The sequence below is a fragment of the Theobroma umbraticum genome, unplaced genomic scaffold (genome assembly GCF_002168275.2).
Source record: "Theobroma umbraticum cultivar Fairchild unplaced genomic scaffold, ASM216827v3 scaffold_44.0, whole genome shotgun sequence".
Classification (NCBI taxonomy): domain Eukaryota; kingdom Viridiplantae; phylum Streptophyta; class Magnoliopsida; order Malvales; family Malvaceae; genus Theobroma; species Theobroma umbraticum.
In genome coordinates, this window is record NW_018397255.1 from 10,770,775 (window position 1) to 10,792,961 (window position 22,187).

The 22,187-nt window shown below is 33.0% G+C and overlaps 3 protein-coding genes across 3 annotated transcripts; 1 reads left to right on the plus strand and 2 right to left on the minus strand.

The window, feature by feature from the left end:
• The first annotated feature begins 3,921 nt into the window (after nt 1–3,921).
• Nucleotides 3,922–7,317, plus strand: LOC110409323 (protein transport protein sft2-like). Its single transcript, XM_021418630.2, has 4 exons — nt 3,922–4,384; nt 5,950–6,217; nt 6,384–6,488; nt 6,984–7,317. Exons 1-4 carry the CDS (start codon nt 4,191–4,193, stop codon nt 7,092–7,094), a joined length of 678 nt encoding a protein of 225 aa, XP_021274305.1. The 5' UTR covers nt 3,922–4,190; the 3' UTR covers nt 7,095–7,317.
• Nucleotides 7,318–7,504: 187 nt separating this feature from the next.
• LOC110409322 (uncharacterized) lies at nt 7,505–9,913 on the minus strand. Its single transcript, XM_021418629.2, has one exon. The coding sequence runs from the start codon at nt 9,552–9,554 to the stop codon at nt 8,619–8,621; it is 936 nt and encodes a 311-aa protein (XP_021274304.1). The 5' UTR covers nt 9,555–9,913; the 3' UTR covers nt 7,505–8,618.
• A 1,044-nt stretch (nt 9,914–10,957) lies between these two features.
• Nucleotides 10,958–14,936, minus strand: LOC110409507 (putative membrane protein At3g27390). Its single transcript, XM_021418866.2, is given in 11 exon segments — nt 10,958–11,242; nt 11,245–11,369; nt 11,562–11,802; nt 11,888–12,083; nt 12,159–12,324; nt 12,528–12,634; nt 12,732–13,020; nt 13,111–13,247; nt 13,995–14,187; nt 14,318–14,426; nt 14,783–14,936. Coding segments are annotated over 11 exon segments (1,767 nt in total). The 5' UTR covers nt 14,877–14,936; the 3' UTR covers nt 10,958–11,132.
• Between the last annotated feature and the right edge of the window lie 7,251 nt (nt 14,937–22,187).

The window sequence follows — 22,187 nt, forward strand, 5'->3', positions numbered from 1 at the left end:
TGAGCATTCGTGACATCCATGCTCCACTTGAGGAGTGTTAAAAGCATGTGATTAAACTAAAGTAGTTAACTCTAATTAATTTGTTATTAGTTTATTAATTAACTATAGCCAAATAAGATTAGTTCACCAAATGCTCTTCCTGTCTCTTCATACCAGAATTTTTTTGTCTTTCTCTACATTGTTAGAGGTTCTTGATTCCAGAAAACTAACAAAATCAAAATGAAAAATTGTTCAAATTATCCTAGTATGAATTGTGTTCAAAGGAAAAGACATTTAAAGTTTCAAGTTGAATTCTTCTCTTGAAATAAAATTGTTTAGAAAAAAAAAAAAACAAAGGTAAACAACAAAGATTACTCTTTTTAGTATATTCATTATCTCAAAGATGGTATATAATAAAAAATATAAATTAACTACATGAAAAAATGCCAACAAGAACTTGTCTCTAGTAAAAATAAGTTCTTTTGAACTTTTATAGCAATATTAATTAGTTGAAATTACTATTTCATTTAGCTTCTATTTCAATGTGAATAGTATTATCAAATAATTTGATTGGCAAGAATGATTTTTTCATGAAATATATGGTCATTCCAGTCTTATTCCTTATGAAGAGGGAATAGTCATTCTCGAACTCCCCATGAGAATAGTTACTTCAGGTAAGCAAGGAATAGAAACACTACCATAACAAATTTGCCCTCACATTTTTTAAAAATTAAAATGTTATCGATTTAATGAAAAAGAAACAAAAAAATGATTTTATTTGTAAGAAACAAAAAAAGAATATATTGTTGGACTTTATAATTAAAAATATATACTTTTTGAAACATATAATAAAAAATGTTACTATTATTTCAATGAATGGTAAATTTGTTTTTATGAAAATTTTAATAAAATATGTTGGAATTTTTACAATTTATAATTTTTAAAGAAATACATTAATTTTTATTGAAGGGTAAAATGATGCTTTTAATATTCTCTCTTTATTCTATTCATAATCAAAATATATAACAACTATTTTTTTTCTATTTTATTCTTATGAAATAATTATTTCATTCTACTTTTATTTTATTTTGTAGACCTAACGTGTTGTTAAGTCTCCTTATGTATTAGTTTAGCTCGACGTTATGGTAAATTGTCAATTTGTTTAATATGTATATTGATTTTTTATTTTAAGTATAATTGTTATATCATACATGTTGATAATTACTTGATTATGATTGTAACTTTTAATTATGAGTATAATAATAATGATGATGGTGTTGGTGGTGGTGACCATTAGTGGTGGAGAGTCGAGTGGCAGGTTCAATTTTAAATTATTTTATTATTATATATAAAATTTAGAAATATATAATTTTATCATCTTTAATTAAATTAAATAGATTGTTTTGAAATAGTAGTAAGTCATTTAACTTATTGTCTAAAAGCTAAGGTTAAATTAATTTTTTGCTCTAAATTGAATCATTGACTTCATCCATGACTTTATATGATTACTTTTTAGTCACTATCTCATTTTTTATGCCCAACATTACCAATGTGATAATCTCATTTTTTTTTTTATGTTTTATGTCTATTTGTATTGGTGAATTTGAAAATTTATTTTTAAATTGTTAATGAAATTTTATATTATAATTTAATTTTATTTCAGTGATTAATTTTTTTAAATTGTTAATGAAATTTTATATTATAATTTAATTTTATTTCAAAAGAAGTTAATTTTTTTTTTGAATCAAATCATTAACTCGATTTATGACCTTTTATGATTACCCTTTAGCTCCTAGCTTTTTTTTTTATGTCGAGTATTACCTAATGTGATAAATTTAATATTGTTTTTATGCTTTATGACTATTTGTAGTAATGAATCTGAAAATTTATTTTTAAATTATTAATGAAATTTTATATTATAATTTTATTTTATTTTAAAAAAGTGATTAATTTTTTACATTAAATCAAATCATTGACTGGATCCATATTTTTATATAATTACTCTTTAATCACCTTTTATACAAAATCCTTATTCTTCGCTGAAGATTGGACTGTAATTTCTAAATAAAAGTAGATTTTCTTCCATTATATATGAGTCAATCTTTTTGCAAAAGACAACACTGTGAGAACCTATTTTAAAGTGATAATATCTCATCATGGAACCCAATCCAACAATCTTTATACGAACATTTCTTTAAGTCTTATGTCAATCTTTTATTTGCATTTAGTTTACTTCAAAAGAAAAAGGTAAACTTGTTTATACATGACTCATTTTCAATTCTTTTAATCTATAAAATAACTTAATTGCAAAAGGTTAAGTGAAATAGGTATATACTTAAGCATCACTATGATTTTTATCCTTTTTTTTTTCTTTTTTGAGAAGCCGTGATATTATTAAGGTAACAAGGCTGTTACAAACATATGGCAAGAGTCAAAATTGGCTCTGTTTTAACAAAGAAGTCGAAACACCAAGGTAGCTTCCAGTTACATGAAAACATTACAAACAAAAGGGTTGATCCTTTTTCCAATGGATGTTAAGAATGCAAGTTTTTTATTAATGATTTTACAAGTAAAAAGTGTACATGTTCCATCCATCTAGTTACTCTCATCAAGTTTGTAAGCTTCAATGAGCCTTAATACGGTTTAAAACAAGAAACGAGAGCCTAATGTGTGAAATTTAGTTTCACTATTGCTTAATTTATTTTATTTCTAATCTTCATGATTTTGTATTATTCATTTGCCATATTGCTTATGATATGGCTTTTTTGTTTTTTACGTGGATAATATGAGTATCATTGATAATGATATGACCAGCATTCTCGAATTACAACAATTTCTTAATTAACATTTTGAAATGAAAGATCTTGACTTTCTTGCTCGTTTCTTGAAACATTGTTTGGATATGCATTCTATTATGTCTACAATCACAATTAAAACAGATATGAAATCTCCCTTTTGTTATACATACTTGATACCTTTTCATATAAAGAGGAAAATATAACAGAAGGTATATATAAATTTATAGTAATTTTCTTCTATCAAGCATAATTTGAGACAAAGGAGATTAAATTCAATTCTTTTGCATCTATATATCATTAAATAAATACAAATATATTGATGATAGTTGCAATTTATTCTTGTTACTCAAGTTACATATATAAAAGGTATAAAGACATATGGTTTAAAAGCAGCCCTCTTCCTTCCCCTTGTCTAATTCATTCCATGCTTATCCTTTTATGCCGTATATATTCAATATTTGGCTTGATTTGCTCCAACCAAATTTCTTATAATGCATTGCATGAATTTCTTACTATATCATATATAGCTAAACTTAAGTTCCTAGATTGGAAATTTGACCAAAGGTAGTCAACCCCAATTTAATCTTGGACTCTTAAAATTCTTTTGAAACGAATTTTGACTTACAATATTTAACCATGCACATATTATTCAAAAAAAATTCTTAACATTTTTGGGATATTTTAAATTATGGTATTAAAGTGTCTCGTTCGCTGTCATTAATTTATTGACCATTAACGTAATTGCTTTTAGATCAATTACAATAGAAGGATAAGTTAGTTATTGATATTGATTTTGTTAATTAATTAGTCTATAATATTTATCAAAATTTATTTAATTGATTTTATCTATGAATCTACATATTTATTCATATTTTTATATGTATTTTCCCAATAAAGCAACATCTATTTTAAATATATAATAAACAAAATCTTTATATATATATAAAATAATTCTATGTGGATGATTTAAGTGAATAGTCTAATTTAGTGTCATGTGTTTTATTGTTAATGTATTTGACTTGATTTAATACATCTTCAATTTAAAAAAAAATAATTTTTTGATAAAAATAATTACATTTATTTCCTTCTAAATATATATTATAAATAAATTTCAATTCAATTTGCAGACATAATTGATTTTGTTGTACAGTCTGAAACCAGAAATGCATTTTACCTTTACTCCCAAACAGCCCCTGAGTCCCTCCAGATTAAGGAACATACAAGAAGGAAAGAAACCATTGGTCGAGATGGTAAAGTAAATAATATTAGCGACCGAGGCTGGCGCGAAACCACACTGCAAGATCTCAAAACCTCCAGAGATCTAATCTGAACCCACTGAATTCCAAGCTTTCGTTAGCCCAAAAGCAAAAGCGTCAAGAACAAAGTTAAATAAATAAAAACAGAGAAGCAAAAATGAAGAGCACGGCGCAGTCTTGGTTCCTAGGAGGACCCAGCAGCAGCGGTGTTGATCAACAGACATCGCCGTCTTTGTTGGCGGATTGGAATGCCTACGCCGCTTCCCAAGACTCTGATTCTTCCGCTCTTGGGTTCGATCTCGAAGCCGCTGCCCGTACTACCTCGGATAAAGTCAGCGGCACCTTTAACATGTGCGTATTTCTTATGAATATATATATATATATATATATATATAATGTTGTCTTTTGCATGGAATTTTGATGGAGGACAGTTTGTTGTTTGAGTTTATATTTTTTTTCTTTGCTTCGTAGCAGAAGGGTATCCTTCTGTTGTTTATTTTGTTCTATTGGTATAATTCGGTAGATTTTTTTGGCTTTGGTGAACTGGATTGAATATGGGTTCATTTCGTGAGAAAAAGTCTACCGTTTCAAAAATGAACGAAGGGTTAAATGCAATATGTTCCGGTCAAGGAGTTACGGGTTAGAATTTGAGACTCTGCTTGGAGGTGTCAGGTTTAGGAGTGTAATCAAGCCGAGCCGAGCCTTGATTTTGACTCAATTAGGCTCAAATATGATAAACTGGAGTAAGGAGCTTGATACTCAATTAGGGCTTGAGCTCAAATTCAATCATCAGTATACATGAACTATCAGAAAAGCCTCCATAGTAAATGAAATGAGCTTGAGTATTCATCCAGAGGAGTTTGAATAGCTTGATTGATTTACTGCACTAATCAGGTTTGAATCTTAAAGAAAGGAGGGTAAGATTTATCGGATGGAAGAGAGGTACCTCTCCCAGCTTCCACATTTACCAAAATATTTTCAGCTTGCTGGTTTCCAATCTTGTTTTCATTTATTGGATGGTTGATGAAGAAAAGTAATGATCTAAATAGGCAAAGATGACAGATTGTGGGGCACCATTTGCTATTGTGCATGGTTTGGGTGGATAAGGTTGATAAGTAAGCATTCTTTAATGCAGCAATGGTTGGATTTTTAATTTCGTTTCAATCTTTGGTGAAACCTATGGAGGATTTATTTGCTTTTCTTGTAGCTTAGTTACATGGATGGCAAAGATCATGTTTAAGATATTGTTGGATTGTTGTAAAATGAACATTACAAAAAGCTTGCCAACAAAAATCTTCTTTTCTCCATTGTTGTTGGATAGCAGTAAATTACAGAATGTATCAGAATAAGAGTTCAAGAATGTTTCAATCTGAGTTACGCCCTTTTGCAAGTACTTCTGATTAATTTCCTAAGTGAGCTTTTCAAGCAAATTAGATAGGTTTTGTACACAGTTCATGCCATTAGCTGTTCTACAATTCAGTGATTGGCCCCATTTAGTCGAGCAACCTTATCTCCTGCTCACTTCCATAGTCAACAAAGATTCTCTCTTTGCATTCTGCCTGTGGCACTGATAACAGGTTATGGCTTTTCTTCATTTTATGAGGATTATTAGTATGCTCGGTGGGTACAATAGGTTTTATTGTGAATGTGATGAAGCATAATATATGAGCTTTTGCCTTTATGTATAGAGTGTAGTTTTACAGCCTATGCAAATAAAATAGGAGGGACACAATGTTCTTGTTACCTTGATGATAAGTATCTCTTTTGAGTGGAGTTCTGCTTTCTGGAAAGCATAAGAGGAGAGAAGGCTCATTATCAGAAAAGTCTGGCTTATTTGTGGTTTGAGCTTTGATCACTCTTTTCTCTGCAGTCATTATTTCTTATATTTCAATGGTGATACCGATTTAACTCTTCAGGGTCTCAAAAGGAGTCAGAGACTTACCAGGCAGCTTTCAATCTGCAACTAGCAATGTCCCGTCTGGTAAATCCTTAATGTATTTTGGGGTGTTCCTTGCTGCTGGAGTGTTCTTCGTCTTTGTGGCGTTCACCATGTTCCTTCCAGTGATAGTACTGGTGCCGCAGAAGTTTGCTATCTGCTTTACAATCGGTTGTGCGTTAATTGTTGGCTCATTCTTTGCTTTGAAAGGTCCTCGAAATCAGTTTGCACACATGTCCTCCAAAGAGGTATATTAGTTCATTGCTTTCTTTTTGCTTAGTATACATTTTGATTTACCTACTAAAACTTGCAATTTAAAGACCTCTCTGAAACTAGAAGTAATCTTTTTTTTTTTTTTTTACCTTCTTACAGCATCCTAAAATACCTTGTATTTTCTTTCTTCTTTACTTTCAGAGGCTGCCTTTTACATTGGGTTTTGTCGGCAGCATGGTGGGTACTATTTATGTTTCCATGTGGCTTCATAGTTACATTCTTTCCGTGCTGTTCTCTGTATTACAGGTATTAGCACCATATGAATCTGAATTTTCTTTTGTTTTCTTCCCTCATGTTGGGGAAATGGGATACTGGGATAGTGGCCAAGTTAGGTTTGATAGAGTTTCTAGATATGTACAAAGAGCCTGAAGTGCTGTTATGCATAAGTTACTGCTCTGACTGCTAAGTACAAGCTGTTTTATAACATTGTGGAATACCTTCTGTGAGTGTTAGCTGTTTTACTAACATTTTGGAATGCCTTATTTTTAATTAAATTCTGTTATTCATACAATGCCTTCTACAAAATTTATTAGGGATCTTCTAAGATCTAGGGGATAATAATTTAATTCTTTTACTACTTTGCCAGCATATTTTTTGAAACAGATTTTAAGTACTATCATGTATTATGCCTCATATGATAAGTAATCATTAACGTAGTCTGGATGTTGTATTACTACATTCTGCACCAAAAGTGTTGGAATGCAAGTTATTGGAAATTGATGCCTGTTCAATCTTTTTTAGGTCATTACGCTATCTTACTATGCTATGTCCTACTTCCCGGGAGGATCTGCTGGATTGAAATTTCTTTCTTCTACTCTTGCCTCATCAGTGTTGAGATGCTTTGGGAGGTGATATTGGTGTCTGGTTTTTTCATATGGTAGTTTGGTCGTTCATAACTTACAGCTTTCTACAAGATTCAGGTTCTTCCAGTATCACTCGTTGTGCAACATTTTAAGATATAATTGAGTTGCTCTTCAAATGTGATTCACCCTTATTATAGCGAGATGATAAATTATTGTACATTTTTTTTCTCTAAAATCAAAATAGCAGACATGGTAACAGTGCATTTTTTCTATTATTTCTTTGTATTTTATCACTTTGGAAGTTGCTTTTGGTTCCCTGCGGAGATATTTATATTATCCGCTTGACAAAGGACAGATGGTTAGTGAAGCTAAAACCGATGGCTGTGCATAAGACAGTAATATTCATTGAGTAATCTGCTTGGAGGATTCCAGGTAAGGTCCCAAAAGATTCTGGAAACTCGGTAATGGATTCTGCTAATCAATCATACTTCCATCACAAATCATTTAACTGTTGTAAAGCAGTTTGAATATGAATTTGAATATTTGTCATGTTTTTATTAGTAAACTTTGGACCTTCAAAAAGGCACTTACAAGTTTTTCCTTTGTAGTATAAGGCCACTCAACGTTCAAGTACCTTGCATTTTGGCTTAATGGTGCAATCGGTATAAGCATCTCTCCTGTATATCCATTAATACAACAAAGAGGAATCTACAGGGAATAAAAAATTAGCAGAAAAAAGGATTCTGTTAAGGGTAGAGTTAATTTTACTTCCTGGTTTGTCATATCCTTTGTTGCTGGAAGTAAAGATTGATGGGTGTGTGTCCGAGGCAGAGACTTTTTATTTTATTTTATTTTTTTATGCTTTTCCATACATGTGAAGGGTGAGAAAGCTATATTTATGTCTGTTGAATGTGTTGAATACAGGTATTTTAGGAAAAATGAAGAGTCCGAGCGATAGAACTCATATCTGCATTCTTTCTAATTTAACCAACATCATTTTTGGCCACGAGCCAACATTGCATGGTGTTTCACTCTTGCTAATTGTCGCAACAGGTAAGCAGAATCTATCTTGGTGCTTTGCAAATGGTTTTCTCATTTTCGCCAAAGAAAGTGCTATAGCACGAATATCTACATTTCCACACCCCACCAGCCCTAGCTCCCAAAAGAGCAGAACGAAGAAGATTATGCTTTGATTTGGTTTCGAGAAATACTCTACTATACTAGATCATGAATGTAAATGACAGGGAATTCCTTTTTCAAGTCAGAGGATAGTTGGTTTTGTTGGGTACACGTGATCTCTTCTTTACTGTGTATTGATATGAATTAGTAGATTATTCACGACAAAAGGCTTATGTGAATGACGAAAGACTTACATGACAATGTAATATTATCATTATTGTTTTGTTTCTAAATCATGTCCCCTATTCTGAATAGTTGAAAACAGCAAGACTATCCGCTTCATTAACTTTCATTTGTGATAAAAAATTTACAGTACTTGAAGAATATACATGCATGGAATTGCCTGCAAAAGGATTTTTTTGTAATGGAAATCTCGGAATGCACACATTGAATCTCACTCAATCTTCCACGCATGAAGAAACAGACTGAATTCGGATGTCATGGTGGGGCTGTGTGTAGAATAATACCTGGTTCCAGTGCTGGTATCACTGTCGCCTCCATGGCCACTGCCCTCTCTGTCACTTTCTGCTTCAGCTGCGATGGGCTTGAATATAAACAAGCCATGGCCAGTTCCAGGACTGGTAAACAACCAGTCATGCACATCCCAGAGCACTTGCACGGGTTGCTTATCTACCAAAACAGTCTGGTTACCCCTGAATTTCCACTGCAAATTCCTAATGTGAATCAACACAACCCCATCCATGCTTATCCACATTTCAGGGTCTTTAAATCCATTTGTTGAACTCTCCACAACGATGTCGTGTTCTTTTCTTCTTTCATCGAATTTAGCCCTGGTTGCAAAACTCTTCTTGGCAAACACGTTTTCCTGCTTGTAAAACAGGAGAGGTTCAACCAAGGCTGGTCTTGATTTCGTTCTCTTGTATGCCTTTTTCTTGTAATCTCCCAGCAATAACACCACCTCTTCATCAGCAACTAGAGCGACGTAATATTCTGCTACTGGTTCAGGGCCAGTGGTAAATTTTGCCGATCGCAGATCCCAGTAGACATCTACTTGCTTCCCTTCAACGTCAAAGGATTTGTACCCTTTTTTGCTCCAGAAATGCCAAGGCTTAAGGTCAATCTTGCAACTGTATTGAGCATCTCCTTCCATGCTATTCACCATAATGCTGAGAGCATGATTCATAAGATTCTTGCACCACATAATCGTAACGTTACGCCAATAGCCTAGTATATTGGTTTGGTACACCAACGTGACGGCGCTCTGAGCATTTTTACTGTTTGTGAGAGGATGAGGTTCTTCCGTTATTCTCTCTGCATAAAATGCTGAACTTCCAACTGACTGAGCTCTCATGGGGAAATGGAATGCCATTAATCCTGACGCAATTCTATGTTTGCCTTTCTTTTTGCATGGGAATGGGATATGATCCAATCTCTGATTCTCAAGACGTAGCAGAGAAAGGCGATGCAGTTCTATTGCTTCTGGTCTTAAACGGTTTGCCTGGACTCATCATACACCCTTTAAAAGAAAAACACTCACGTTACCTTGGCTTGGAAAGTTTCAGGAGATTAGAGCAACCTTGGATCCTAGCCGATGATTGACGGTATACATAAAGCTGATGCCAAAGAATCGCAGTTGAAACTGAGCATGCGATATTGGACAATGGTCCGAATGTTGTTTGCCAGAAGCTGTGATTTCAGGGAAAGAGACAGAATGAGGAAGAGGCAGGAAAGTTGGCCTCTCTCCATGGATGAAAAATCTCCATCTAGAGGTTGTAAGCATAAAAGGTGTCCGAAATAAGGGGGTGAAGAGAATGTCCTCAAACCTATTTGCTATTTACAGTCAAGTCAGTTTGCCTACTCAACAACACAACAAATTTTTAATGGTGATTAGACTTTGTCCATTGTATCTTAACCGTAATTTAAAAATCTATAATCTCCATGAAGTGGATACTAGCTCATATACATCTCACCAACACATATATAGACACAAAAATGGAAACAAATAAAAGATATGGGAAGGACAATTTCAGACGTAAATGAACAATATGATGGTCTGATAGCTTATGATCTCGCCACTGTAAACGGTTTAAAAGGAGGAATGGTTCATTTTTCTTTCTTTATATAGTTTCAGATGAATTAAGCTTCCATTAATTGATATTCTTAATCGAATTTTTCACTCACCGTCGGTATAAATGCCATTTGAAAATCATTTGTTCCATCCGGGCACTCCAAAGGCCAATCAAATTCTCTGAATTGTGAGAATATGACAGCAATTTGGTCCACTAGGCTCTGACTCTCTGATCCTTGCGTGCCATATGGGCAAGCAACAATGTTTCGTCCCTCTCTTTTCTGGATTCTTACCTATTATCAGGCCAAGGCAGGCAGTACACCCAAATACTAGAATAACTTCCAACAGTAATTAAGTAATCAAAATCTATAAGCCCCTGAAAATGAGATGGCTGTGATCTGCAGGTGCTTAAGCACCTCCAGCAATCGTAGCAGAAACAGCAGCAGAACAGAGGAACTTACACAAAAAGACTTGGGTTAACCTCTGATTGAATCCTCACGGGTGTGCGGAGATTAAATTTGCTTTGAAGACTAAACCCTACCTTATAGTTTTAGGTCCAGGTTGGGTGCTTTGTTTGCTATGGAGAAGGTTCACACCCTTAAGACAGGATTCTTCTGCGTAGCCAGCAAATAACAAAATAGGAGAGAAGCATAATCCCAATGTTGGCATTCTCAGTGCTACAGTTCTTTCACGTCCAAAGATGGTGTTCTCCGGATATAAGAGAATATATAAATCTGATTTTAACTTTAACAGGTCCTTCATATGAGTCATGTTCAACATTTACAGCAAATGTGTAATTTGGAACTAATTCTTACAAACTGTCTCATACGTAAAGATTATAGCCAAATTCTACAAAACTTGTAACTGTACAAGGGCCATTTATACTACATCCTCATTTTCATTTGCTCTGTCCCCTTCTGCATTATTTTCATATCTATCTTTTCTATCCCCTCTTCCAGATGATATCTTGCCACTATATCTGGCTTTAGGATTCCTCCTATATGATTGGCAGGAGCACCAGCCTGAATGGCCTCTATATATAACAACTTCACCAAATTCCTAATGCGACGGTGAAAGGTTGGTATCCGGGACATTGAAGCCACAATTCCCTGCAACCTGTCATAAAATGAGAATGGCATGATGAGTTCTAAGTTTAATCAAGTAGTGGAGTAGATTAGAAAACTTTAGCCGGGTAATGGCTCGAAGTAGCATGCTAGCTAATGATTCATAACATACAATCAGATGGCAGTCCAGGGGTCAGGTGATGAATTCAAAGAGTTGTGTAATTTTTGGATATAGCTTTTATACCGTCTAATTATGGCTTGCAGCTGTGCTCTCCTGACACTATCACCGGAAGTATAACCAAAATCATTCCAGTCCTCAGGTTTTTCTTTTTTGCACCCCATAAACAGCTTCCTCAAGCAAGTTTCTTCACTTTCTTCTAATTGGAGTTTATTCAATTGATCTTTTATGATCAATAATGGTCCAATAAACCAATCAAACACCCTGTCCCTTGGCACATTACTCCTCGTCAATTCCACACCATCACCTGGAAAATTCAATCGCATAATCATGATTGTAACCGTAACATCATCCACAAAGCTAATGGAAAAAATGAGAGAAGAGGGACATACCAATCACTAAGCCAGTTGAGTCACATTTAGCTGATACCAGAAGACACTGTAATAACGACAAAGCAGGTAGTTTTATACCCAACGTTCTGCAATTGCTCTTCACAATGCACTCCTCAATGTCCTTGATAGTTATGAGGCCATCATGGAGGAGTGTCCTACCATTCGCCTCACAGGATTTAAAAAGCCAGTCCCATGCCTGTAAAATTGGCAGCATTATTGAGTTTTTTTGTGTCAAACTACAATTTGAAATTATAGGTCAAAGAGTCTGGACCTGCATAGGTCTGTATTGTTGGATTGCCCACTTCAATGTTCTTGAGTTTTCCGAAATAAGTTTTTTGCTGGATGAACCTTCTCCTCTGTTCTTCAATTCATTGTAATGATTGTTTTCCAGCATTTCCATATCAGGGCTATTGCTCATGTTTCTACGATATCTGGGCCTGGCTGTCAAAAGTATGTCTCAGAATCAAAATCAAGGCGTATGTGTAAAAGGAGCAGAATAAAATCCTGGGAGTGAATGAGGAATGCGTTTCTAACACAAAAAACCTCACTTTCGCTCTCCATTTTGACGTTTCAGCAAAATATGACTTATATAAATACTATTTGCTGCTATTAAATGAACAAAGTGGAACACAGGATGTACCTGGGCATGCAGGATCCTTCCCTCAAGTAGAGTAAATCATTTACATATTCATCAAATAGTGAAACCACAGAAATAATATAGGAAAATCCCATACACAGTGATTCTTCCTGGATTATCATAAATATATGTTTAGATATAACATGAAAATAATTGCAACAAAGACATGTACGGCTTGAAGTAATAGAGAAAGGAACTTTTGCAGACCTGATGCACAACAACTCCACCATAAAGTCCCAGGAAGAAGCTTGCAATGATAGCTCCAACTACAGCTCCCACAACAGCCAAAGGCCATAAAAGGATTGCTAAACCAGCAAACGGAACACACACAGTCTCCAAGAATGGTCCTTCTCTGCCGATTAAATCCTCTAACAGCCTCTTCCATCCTTTGAACAGCATATATGGGCTTTTCCACAGAGTAACAGCTGTAATCAAAGGCACATCAACTAACATGCCAATCAACCCAACCAACAAACAACCTGGCAATTTTGATAACCTTGCAAGGACGAAATAGAACAAAATCTGAAGAGTCTACTTATATTTATTTACTAGTATGCAGCAAAGATTAAAATGGGCAATCTCTTACTTTACATCCAAGGGCTTCTCATCCGAGGGCATTTTTTCGCTTAGCTCGTCCATGTAGGAGAAGTATGAGTGGAAGCAGAAATCTGCAAAGTCCTCCACCACTATGCAGCTTCCTTTAATAATGGACAAACAACCATCCTGGCATGCAATGAGTAAGTTTTCCATTAGAATTTATTTATTTATTTTTAGCCAAACATGTGAATTGATCAAACCATAGAACATATCATACAAATGACAGACTGGACGCCAAAATTCGCAAGCTAATCTAAAATTTTATTTAAAATACCAGGCTATTAATTATAGTCATGCCACAGATTAGCAGACCGAGCCAACACTTCATACACTGAGCAAAAGCTATAGTCAAATAGTGATATATGCTATAAGTGTTATAACAATAGGGATTTATTAAACCATGCAAACAACAATAACAACATAAACTGTGTTAGAATATCATTAGACATGCCAATATAGATAAATTATCAGACAATCGGATCCAAGGATCATTCTTGCAGTTCAAGGAGGACATAATTGTCAGAGCAATGGAAGTTTGGTTCAATGAATTATAAAGAGATGGACAGTTTTTTCATTATTTAAACTGATTAGAGAACCCCATTGCCTACTTCAATTCCATCTAAGTGAACAAAGCTGCATCAACAAACAATATGTTTCTTTGCATTAGTATAAACTACAGAGGCATTATCTGTAAAGGTATTCTTCAGGCAAGAAAGGAAGGTATAGAACAAGTTCTAAAATAATATGTGTATATATATATATCAATTATCAATCCAAAAAAAAAAAAAATTCCTCTTGACTTAGATAACATCAGCAAGAATATCAGTCAGATAGCTCCTTGTAAAAAAATCAAACAGAGATGAAGGAACTCACAGCAAAGCAGTGGTAGCACTTGTCGGCTGCATTCTGCCCAACGGCCTCAAAAGTTGTGACAAGGGGAGCGAAAAATCCATACCCTATTCCACCTAAAAGGCTTCCAACAACTGCTACGACTGGCCAGAGAACTGCTGGTACACCCAATGATACCAAAACCACAATCTTGAGAACCAGCCCCAGCCTCTTTGTTCTAGAATTACAAGTTGGAAAAACAGAAATAAGGACACAACACCATATTCTCTACACCCTGAATTTAAAAGGGACTACAATTGCAAGTATAACAGTACAGGTAGCACAATTCAAATACAAAGGAAGCAAACCTTGCCACACAGAAGTAAGTCCATAGAGAATGTGCAGGCCAAAGCCCAATTACCACTGCTGAATTCCCAGTCACAATAATTCCCACCACAACAGGACAAATGATTGCAGCTGTGGACAGAATAAGAGATGCAACAAGTAAATAAACTACCCATTTGTGCTATAATAACTGATCTAGTCATTCATTTCATTCCTGTGACTCTATAATTTTCTTTCAACTACACAAGCATTAGCATATGACACCCAGCAAAGTTCTCTAAAATCATGAACTAACTTCACATGCATAGAATGGACAAAATTTAAACATGGGTAGTCTTTAATTTGTGAAGTAATACCGACAGAATGAAATTGCAATATGTTTTCGTCCTGATTCGAAACAAATTAAAATTGACACGAACAATAATATGTTGCCTTTGTGAAATTTCTTTTTCACTAATTTTCTTCTCTGTAACTCAGCTTGTAATTACCTTTGAGGAGGCCAAGGAGAAAGAGCAAAGAAAAGAAGGGAAGAAATGAAACAAAGCTCCAGAGATTTGCCAAGAACCCCACGGGAACCTCCATGGTTTTTCAAGTGAGGTCTGGCAGGATAATTCTGGAGATGCGTGAAGTGCAGGAGTTGCCCGGAATCGTTCTTCCTTTTTCTAGCCAGATGACAGCATGACGGGAGAAGTGTAAAAGACCAGGTGGCAAGAGAAGGTGGTCTTGGGAACACGTGGCGAGAGTAGGAGGTGTTAATGCAGTGAAACTCCAGGGAAAAGTGTGCGTGGGGGTGTTGACACCTCTCCGTGGTTTTCATCACGCTTTTTGGCAGGAACCAAACCGACTTTAAGGTTATCTGACGTGGCAAGTTAAGGGTGTTAATGTAATTCTATCGTCCCCCCAGCCCCACGGTAAATCGTTCTTGTTGTCTGAGCTACCTCCATTGAATGTAAATAATGTATTTCTTTATTAAGTGGTGAGTGTCAACTGGAATTGAAACGTTGAGACTTTGATTAATTTAATGGATTGGACGGTACTAAAGATTCTTTCGGGTTTAAATTAGTAGTAAACTACTCGATGTTTTCTCTGAATAAGAATATTATTTTATTCATAATAATTCTACAAGCATTTAATTTCCTACTAACCCTGCATTTAAAAATCTTTAGACAAACATGAACAATTAATTAAGTGCTCAGCAAAATAATGCAACAACAGGACACATGTAATTTTTAGAAATGCTAATTCAGTGCTAATTGCTCTCGCTAGGTCGGTTGTTTGTATAAAAATATAATGCTTAAAAAGGTTTTTAAATTGTATAGAGAAATTTAAATAAATTTTTATTTTTTATTACATTCAATCAAATATTTATATTTTTATTTTAGGTTAAATAAATTTTTATGACTTGTTAGGAATATTAGTTTCATAATAGTGAGGAAATATCCAATAAAGGGGTGAAATGAATTTTTAAAATTTCTTTTCCCTAAATCAAATTTTCAATAGATGCAAGCTTGAAAATAAGTTTTTCAAATTTGTTTTCACTTTAATAAGTTAACAAGCAAATGAATGAGTAATCAAGTTGAAAACAAGTTTTCGAAACTCTTCAAAGAAAAGTGCACAAATGTTTCAAAGTGAATCTAGAGTGCTTTGAAAAATGAGTTGAGATTAAGCGAGTTTAAACAACTATTCAAATCTCTTCACAATAAGGCAAAATGCATGAGTATGAAAAATGAAGAGTAGAGAGCTATAAACAAATTTCTAAAACTTCTTCAAAAACAAAATGCACAAGTTAAAAGAGAAGGTAGAAGAGAGACAAGATACAAAAAATTAATAAAGGTTCGGCCCTTTCCATAAGCTCCTACATCCTTTGTTTTGGCTTATTAAGGAGCTTGAAATCCATTAAGAAATTATTTTTTAAAGGATCAAGCATAACCTATACAAGCCACTACCTTTAATGGATCAAGCATAACCTTTCTGATAACTCTATTTCATAGAGTTATCTCATCATATTTCAGGTACCAAAATGACTGCAGTTCTAAAGTTTTAGTCTAATTTAGTTGTTTTAATTGTCGTTCATTGATTACGAATAAGCATGTCAATTTAATTTAACTTCAATCAATTTAGTCAATTATAGATTAAAATGTTTAATTTAAGTTGCTACTGAATTAGTCCTTGCTTTGAAGTTTTATGAATGAAGAAGGAATGAAGTGTGTAAGGGTGGAGTGGTGCAAAAGTGTGCTGACCATGCTACAGTTGTCTGAGCATAATGTGAGTTCCTGATGACTAATTGTCGTGAGTTTTTTATCATTGGAGAGTTAAGTCCAAGACCTACAACATCACTTCAATTAGTTCCAATCAGAACAAGGTCAAAAATCGCATGAGAAGCAATTGAATTGCAACAAGGGAAAACACTGAAGCTGAAAGAACAGGAGAGAAAATAGAAGAATGGGCGTTGCAACTCCAAGCCTCTAGCGCTGCAGTGCTGCCTCCATTAGCAGCAACCCTTCACCAAACAGAACATTCAGTGCTGCAGCGCCACGCCTCTAGTGCCACATCACCAACACCACTAACAACCTCACCAAATAAAAGCTGTGGCACCGCGATGCCATGCTGCCAGCGCTATGGCACCCTCGGGCAAGGCAACACTACCTTTGGCAGTGAGCTTGGCATTGCAGCATCAAACTTTTAGTGTTGCAGCACCAATTTAAATGTCAAAAGTCTGGATCCTTTGATTTTCCAAATCAGAGGGTATAAAAAGTGAATTTCTTTTAAGGCAAAAGGAATGAAAAAAAAAAAAAGGAGGTAAAAGTAACTTCAGAGGCAAAAAGGAGCTTTCTGCAAAGAAAAAAAAAGAGGAAAAATCTTGAAGAAAAGCTGAAACAGCTACAACAAATAGAGTTTTCCCTCACTAGTTTATTTTTTTCTCTCTAAATCTCTTTGTATAAACGTTTAGTTTTGCTGAAATTTTGTTGTGAGCTGTTGAATGTTAAACTAAACACTTTTTTTTTATAGGATTATGGTGGATATTAAAGTATAGTTTGGATGCTTGATTGATTATTACTTGTTTTTATGAAATATTTAGTATTTATTCAAATATGCACTTATTTCCCATTTTATTGATTGATCACCAATAAGATGTGTATGAGTTTTTAGATAATACTTGACAAAGTTAGTCTAAAAAGACCATAATTTGGGTAGTATATGATCATTGCAATTAGGAATTAATTGGGTAATTTGTTAATAAGGTAGACATAAGCCTATTACCCATATACAATCAATTTATAGGACCTATTCTTAAGGAACTTAGCTTAATTAATTAGCTATAGACATATAGAGAATTAAATTAAGTTAGGCCATTGTATGATACTTGACTGAGAATCGTACATGCTTAAGGATCCTAGGTTAGCATTAGTTTTCTATAAAAGTAGGTAATTAGTCAATTTTAAGTCCAAATGAACCATTAATTGAAACACTAACCCTAGGAATTTCCTCACTGTTTTCCAACTTAATTTACTTGCAATTTTTTAGCTTAGTTCACTAGTTTAACCTCCCTACTTTAAATTTTCATTTTCAATTAATTTCTATACTAGATTTCCTTGGATAAGATTAGATTGCCCTATTTTAGTAATTAACAAGAATTTAAATACAATTTTCTGTAGAGATGATAACTTACTCACTACTATATTATTTGTTGACCATGTGCTCTCGCATGATGTTGTGCTCATTTGATAAAAGTTTTAAAGCAAATTGTCTCGATAAATTAGCGAACAAAACCTTACCTTTTGAGAATAAGACATAACTTTTTACCTTTTCAAGGATCAGATGTAACCTTTACAACACTACTTTTTTAAGGCTTATGCATAGCTTATCTTTCTCTTATAATATCAAACCAAATGTGCCTTTATAAGTACATGAAGGAAGAGTTTGAAGGAGTTAAAGATGATTACAAAAGAAATGAGTGAAAGCACAAAATATTTGGCGCATAAGGATAGCTCACAAGCTTTTGGGAAGAATATGCATGGCTTGCTTTAACTTGGTTTTTCTCTTTTTTTCCTCCTCCTCTTCTTCATTTCATTTTATTTTTAATCAAACGATCTTTCTTTCAACTCTCCTCTTTCTAAAATGTGTTGGAGAAGTCTCTTTTATACTTTAAAAATGTTTGTAGCTGTTGGAGATGACCTAGTAATAAAACTAGTCGTTTTTCTTGTCTTTTTCACATTTAACAACTACTTTCTGGAGCTAATTAGGAATCAACTTTTTCTTCTCAAGAAATCAATTCTTTTTTGGCTCGGAGCATTTTGTCTTGTAAGAATCAAACAGTGCATTCCCAAAAAGTCAATTCTTTGCCTCCAGAGTATTTTGTTTTGTAAGAATTGATCAGTGCATTCTTAATAAGTCGATTCTTTTTGCCTCTAGAGCATTCTGTTTTCGAGGAATCAATCTTTATATTTCTTGAGACATTAATTCTTTTTATTCCCAAAATTTTGAGAATTGATCTCTTGTTTCTCCAAAAATCGATTTTTCTTGCACTTTGGGCACCAAGTTCAAAATTTCAAATTTGCTTTTAACCGCTCCCTCTTAATTCAATTCTCCCATGTTTAATTCTTCTCCAAGTTTCTAATTTTTGTCTTGCAACTTTTGAGAATCCATCACTTGATGCTTGAGAAGTCGATTTTTGCTCTTTTAGTGACTTTTGTATTTTCAAGAATTGATGTTTCCTTTTCCAACTATTGATTTTTCTTACTTGAACTTGACATTCAAAATATTCAAAAGATTTTTCCTTTCACAAACAACTTTAAACGATAAGTTCAAAAATCATTCAAGTACAAAAACACTAAAGCACTTCAAAAGCATTCAAGGATTACTAAAACAATAAATTTTGATTATTTTTATGATTTCAAAACTCTAATCATTTTCAAGTTAACATGATTAATTGCACTTAGTTGCAAAACCACTTGTTATTTTATGTTATGTGGTGCTAACGTGACATAGTGTCATGTCATAATGGATAGTGACGTGGCATTCTTAATGTGGCATGATGATATGATTATGTGGCATTTTCATTCTCTACATCACTACCGTATTAGTGTCACATAGATATGAAGTAACAAATAACTTTTTGATCAATAGTAATTAGTTGTAAGGATTTCTGTGAATTAAAATAAAAATACAAAGATTTGATTGAAAAAATAAACATTTATTTGAATTTTTAAATAATTCAAAATTTTTCAAAAGTATTATTACTTGAATTAATTGTCTTTGGTAAAATAATGAAAATAATAATATCAATTAATTCGGTGATGACAATAGTTCTCTATAGAAATGTGTATGCATGAAGCATTCCAAATTTGACACTCTCTTATTTGCTTGGCAAACTTTATATAGAGTCATATATAAATTGATTACAACTTTTTTTTTCCAATTATAAAATTTTAGTCTTTGTTTTTTCTATACCAGAGTAAATTTAGAATTGGAACTTTAATAAATTTTAAGGTAAAATATCCTGATCCCCTTAAGTTTTAGTTATAATTCCATACAAGTATATTAATATTCGAAATGGACAATCTTCCTAAACGTGTAAACAACGTTAACAGGCAAATGTGAAATGTCTTAAATACTTTTCTTCTCTGTCCACTATTTTCCTTTCTCTCAGATCAGCTAGCGACACTTTCTTACACTCATCGGCCACCTTTCGATTGGATTTGGAGTTCTTCAGTCAGATTTGATTACGAGAGTGCCAAATCGTGTAGAGGAATGCCAGATGTGGCATTATTTAGCTAGATTTAGCCACATTTTAATATTGCCTTGCTCTCACTGACGCTCCCCGATGTCATTAGATTTGGCTCTAGTGCTCCTTTGCATCTTTCAGTGCTCCTTGGCATTGTCAGATTTGGCCACTGAAGCACTGATCGACACTTGGCATGCATCAGTCATCGTCGTCTATCACTATCATTCGTGGTAGAGAAAATTTAGTGAGAGAATGAGAGAATACTAAGGTAGAAAGAAAAAGGAATTGTAAAAAATGAAGAAATTGCATTTTGTATAGTGGTAATTTTCAAAATCAAAGAAAGGTAAAATTATTCTAAAAATATTGCCATGTGTCATCATACTAATGAAAACATTGACAGTTAACTAATGACACGACTTATGTGTTTAGCGAAAGATATTTTTTTAGTGCAGATTGTCAAATTTAAATTCTAATAGACCTACATAGAATTATGACTAAAACTTAAAAGGTCAAAGTATTTTATCCTAAATTTTAACATCCTAGTGTTGTTTCAAATTTATCACTTGAGCTAAATTCAAATGATATGCATTTAGATAAAATGTGATAATGCACTCTTATGTAATTTATTAATTTGTCACAATCAAATATGCTCAATCTAAAATAATATTGAGAATCTAATATATGAAAATCCAATAACTCATTTAAAGGGTTAGAAAAAGAGAAAATCTAATAACTCATTAAAGGGTTAAAAGAAGAGAAAATCTTGTATAATATAAAATGGCATAATGTTCAAAAAAACTCTTAAACTATTCAAGAAAATTCAAATAAATTCTTATTCTTTTATTGTGTTCAATTAAGCCTTTATACTTTTATTTTGAGTTAAATAAACCCTTTTGACTAATGGTTGATTAATTGTCATTAGTCAAAATGTCACTTGTTATTTTATATCCACACTACACTATCATGACGTAGATTTATAAGGTAAAAAATTTCACATGATCATATTATAATGCCATATTAATATGCCATGTCATCATCAATTATATATGTCAGTATGTCATATTATCATTAATAATGATATATTAACATGTCATGTCAGCATCATGGAGTATAGAATGATAAATGGCATTTTGAGTATCAATCATTAGCCATAAGTGTTTATTTGACTCAAAATAAAATTATAAGGGCTTGATTGAATGTAATAAAAGTATATAGGTTTATTTAAATTTTTTTAAATAGTTAAGGGCTTTTTTAAATAATATCCCATACAAAATTGTATAAGTTACACAAAAATTTAAATTATATATGCTATATAGATAAAATAAGAGATACATACAAGGTTAATCCTAATTTTATTTATAATCTAATTTTAATCAATTAACTAAGATCCTGTTTGGCATAACTTATTTTTAACTTAAAAGCTAGTATTAAGCTCTTGTGAAAAATAATAGCTTTTAAAATTCAGCTAACGCTGTTTGGTAAACTATTTAACAAAATAAATTATATAAGCTCTAATTTCAATTAAAATTACCATAAAAAATATTTATGCCATCTTCAATCACCTAATAAGTCATTATGCAATGCTTCAAGTTTTTATATAATTACAGATGTTAAAATAAAAAAAATCAATAAAGAAACGGAACAATACTTAAACTTGTATATTAGCAATAGTATTAGATTTTTGTTGATCTAATAAGCAATCGAACCATGATGCTTCAATTTCAAAAAAAAGAAAAGAAAAGAGGAAACGATTTATTTAACATTAAAATCCTTTTTGGTGAAAACAAGAGAAAACCTTTAAATAGTATCTAAATACAATTTGAATTTTAGATTTTTTTTCTTAATCTTTGTAAAAACAAGGAAATTCTAGATTTTGATATAGTGTTGTTGGGTCTTCTGTTTTTTTTTAAATACAGTTTTGAATTTTAGATTTTTTTTCTCTTAATCTTTGTAAGAACAAAAAAATTCTAGATTTCGATATTCTATTGTTAGGTCTTTCATTTTTTTAATAGTTTTTATAGAGAGAGGTAAAGGAAAGGGAAATCGTGATTTACATTGAAGAATGATAAGTTGCAGAGGGAAGGAGGGGAGTGGGATATTGATTGAGAGAAGGGTATTTTCTAAAAAGTTAATATATTTTTAAAAGAAGAGAAGAGAAAGCTCTTCCT

What these genes read in the sequence shown, in the direction of transcription:
- LOC110409323 (XM_021418630.2), top strand. Translation starts at nt 4,191, where the DNA reads ATGAAGAGCACGGCGCAGTCTTGGTTCCTAGGAGGACCCAGCAGCAGC. An exon ending in GTCAGCGGCACCTTTAACAT is followed by an intron (nt 4,385 to 5,949) that starts GTGCGTATTTCT and finishes TTAACTCTTCAG; the next exon opens with GGTCTCAAAAGGAGTCAGAG. An exon ending in TGCTGTTCTCTGTATTACAG is followed by an intron (nt 6,489 to 6,983) that starts GTATTAGCACCA and finishes AATCTTTTTTAG; the next exon opens with GTCATTACGCTATCTTACTA.
- LOC110409322 (XM_021418629.2), bottom strand. Translation starts at nt 9,554, where the DNA reads ATGGCATTCCATTTCCCCATGAGAGCTCAGTCAGTTGGAAGTTCAGCA.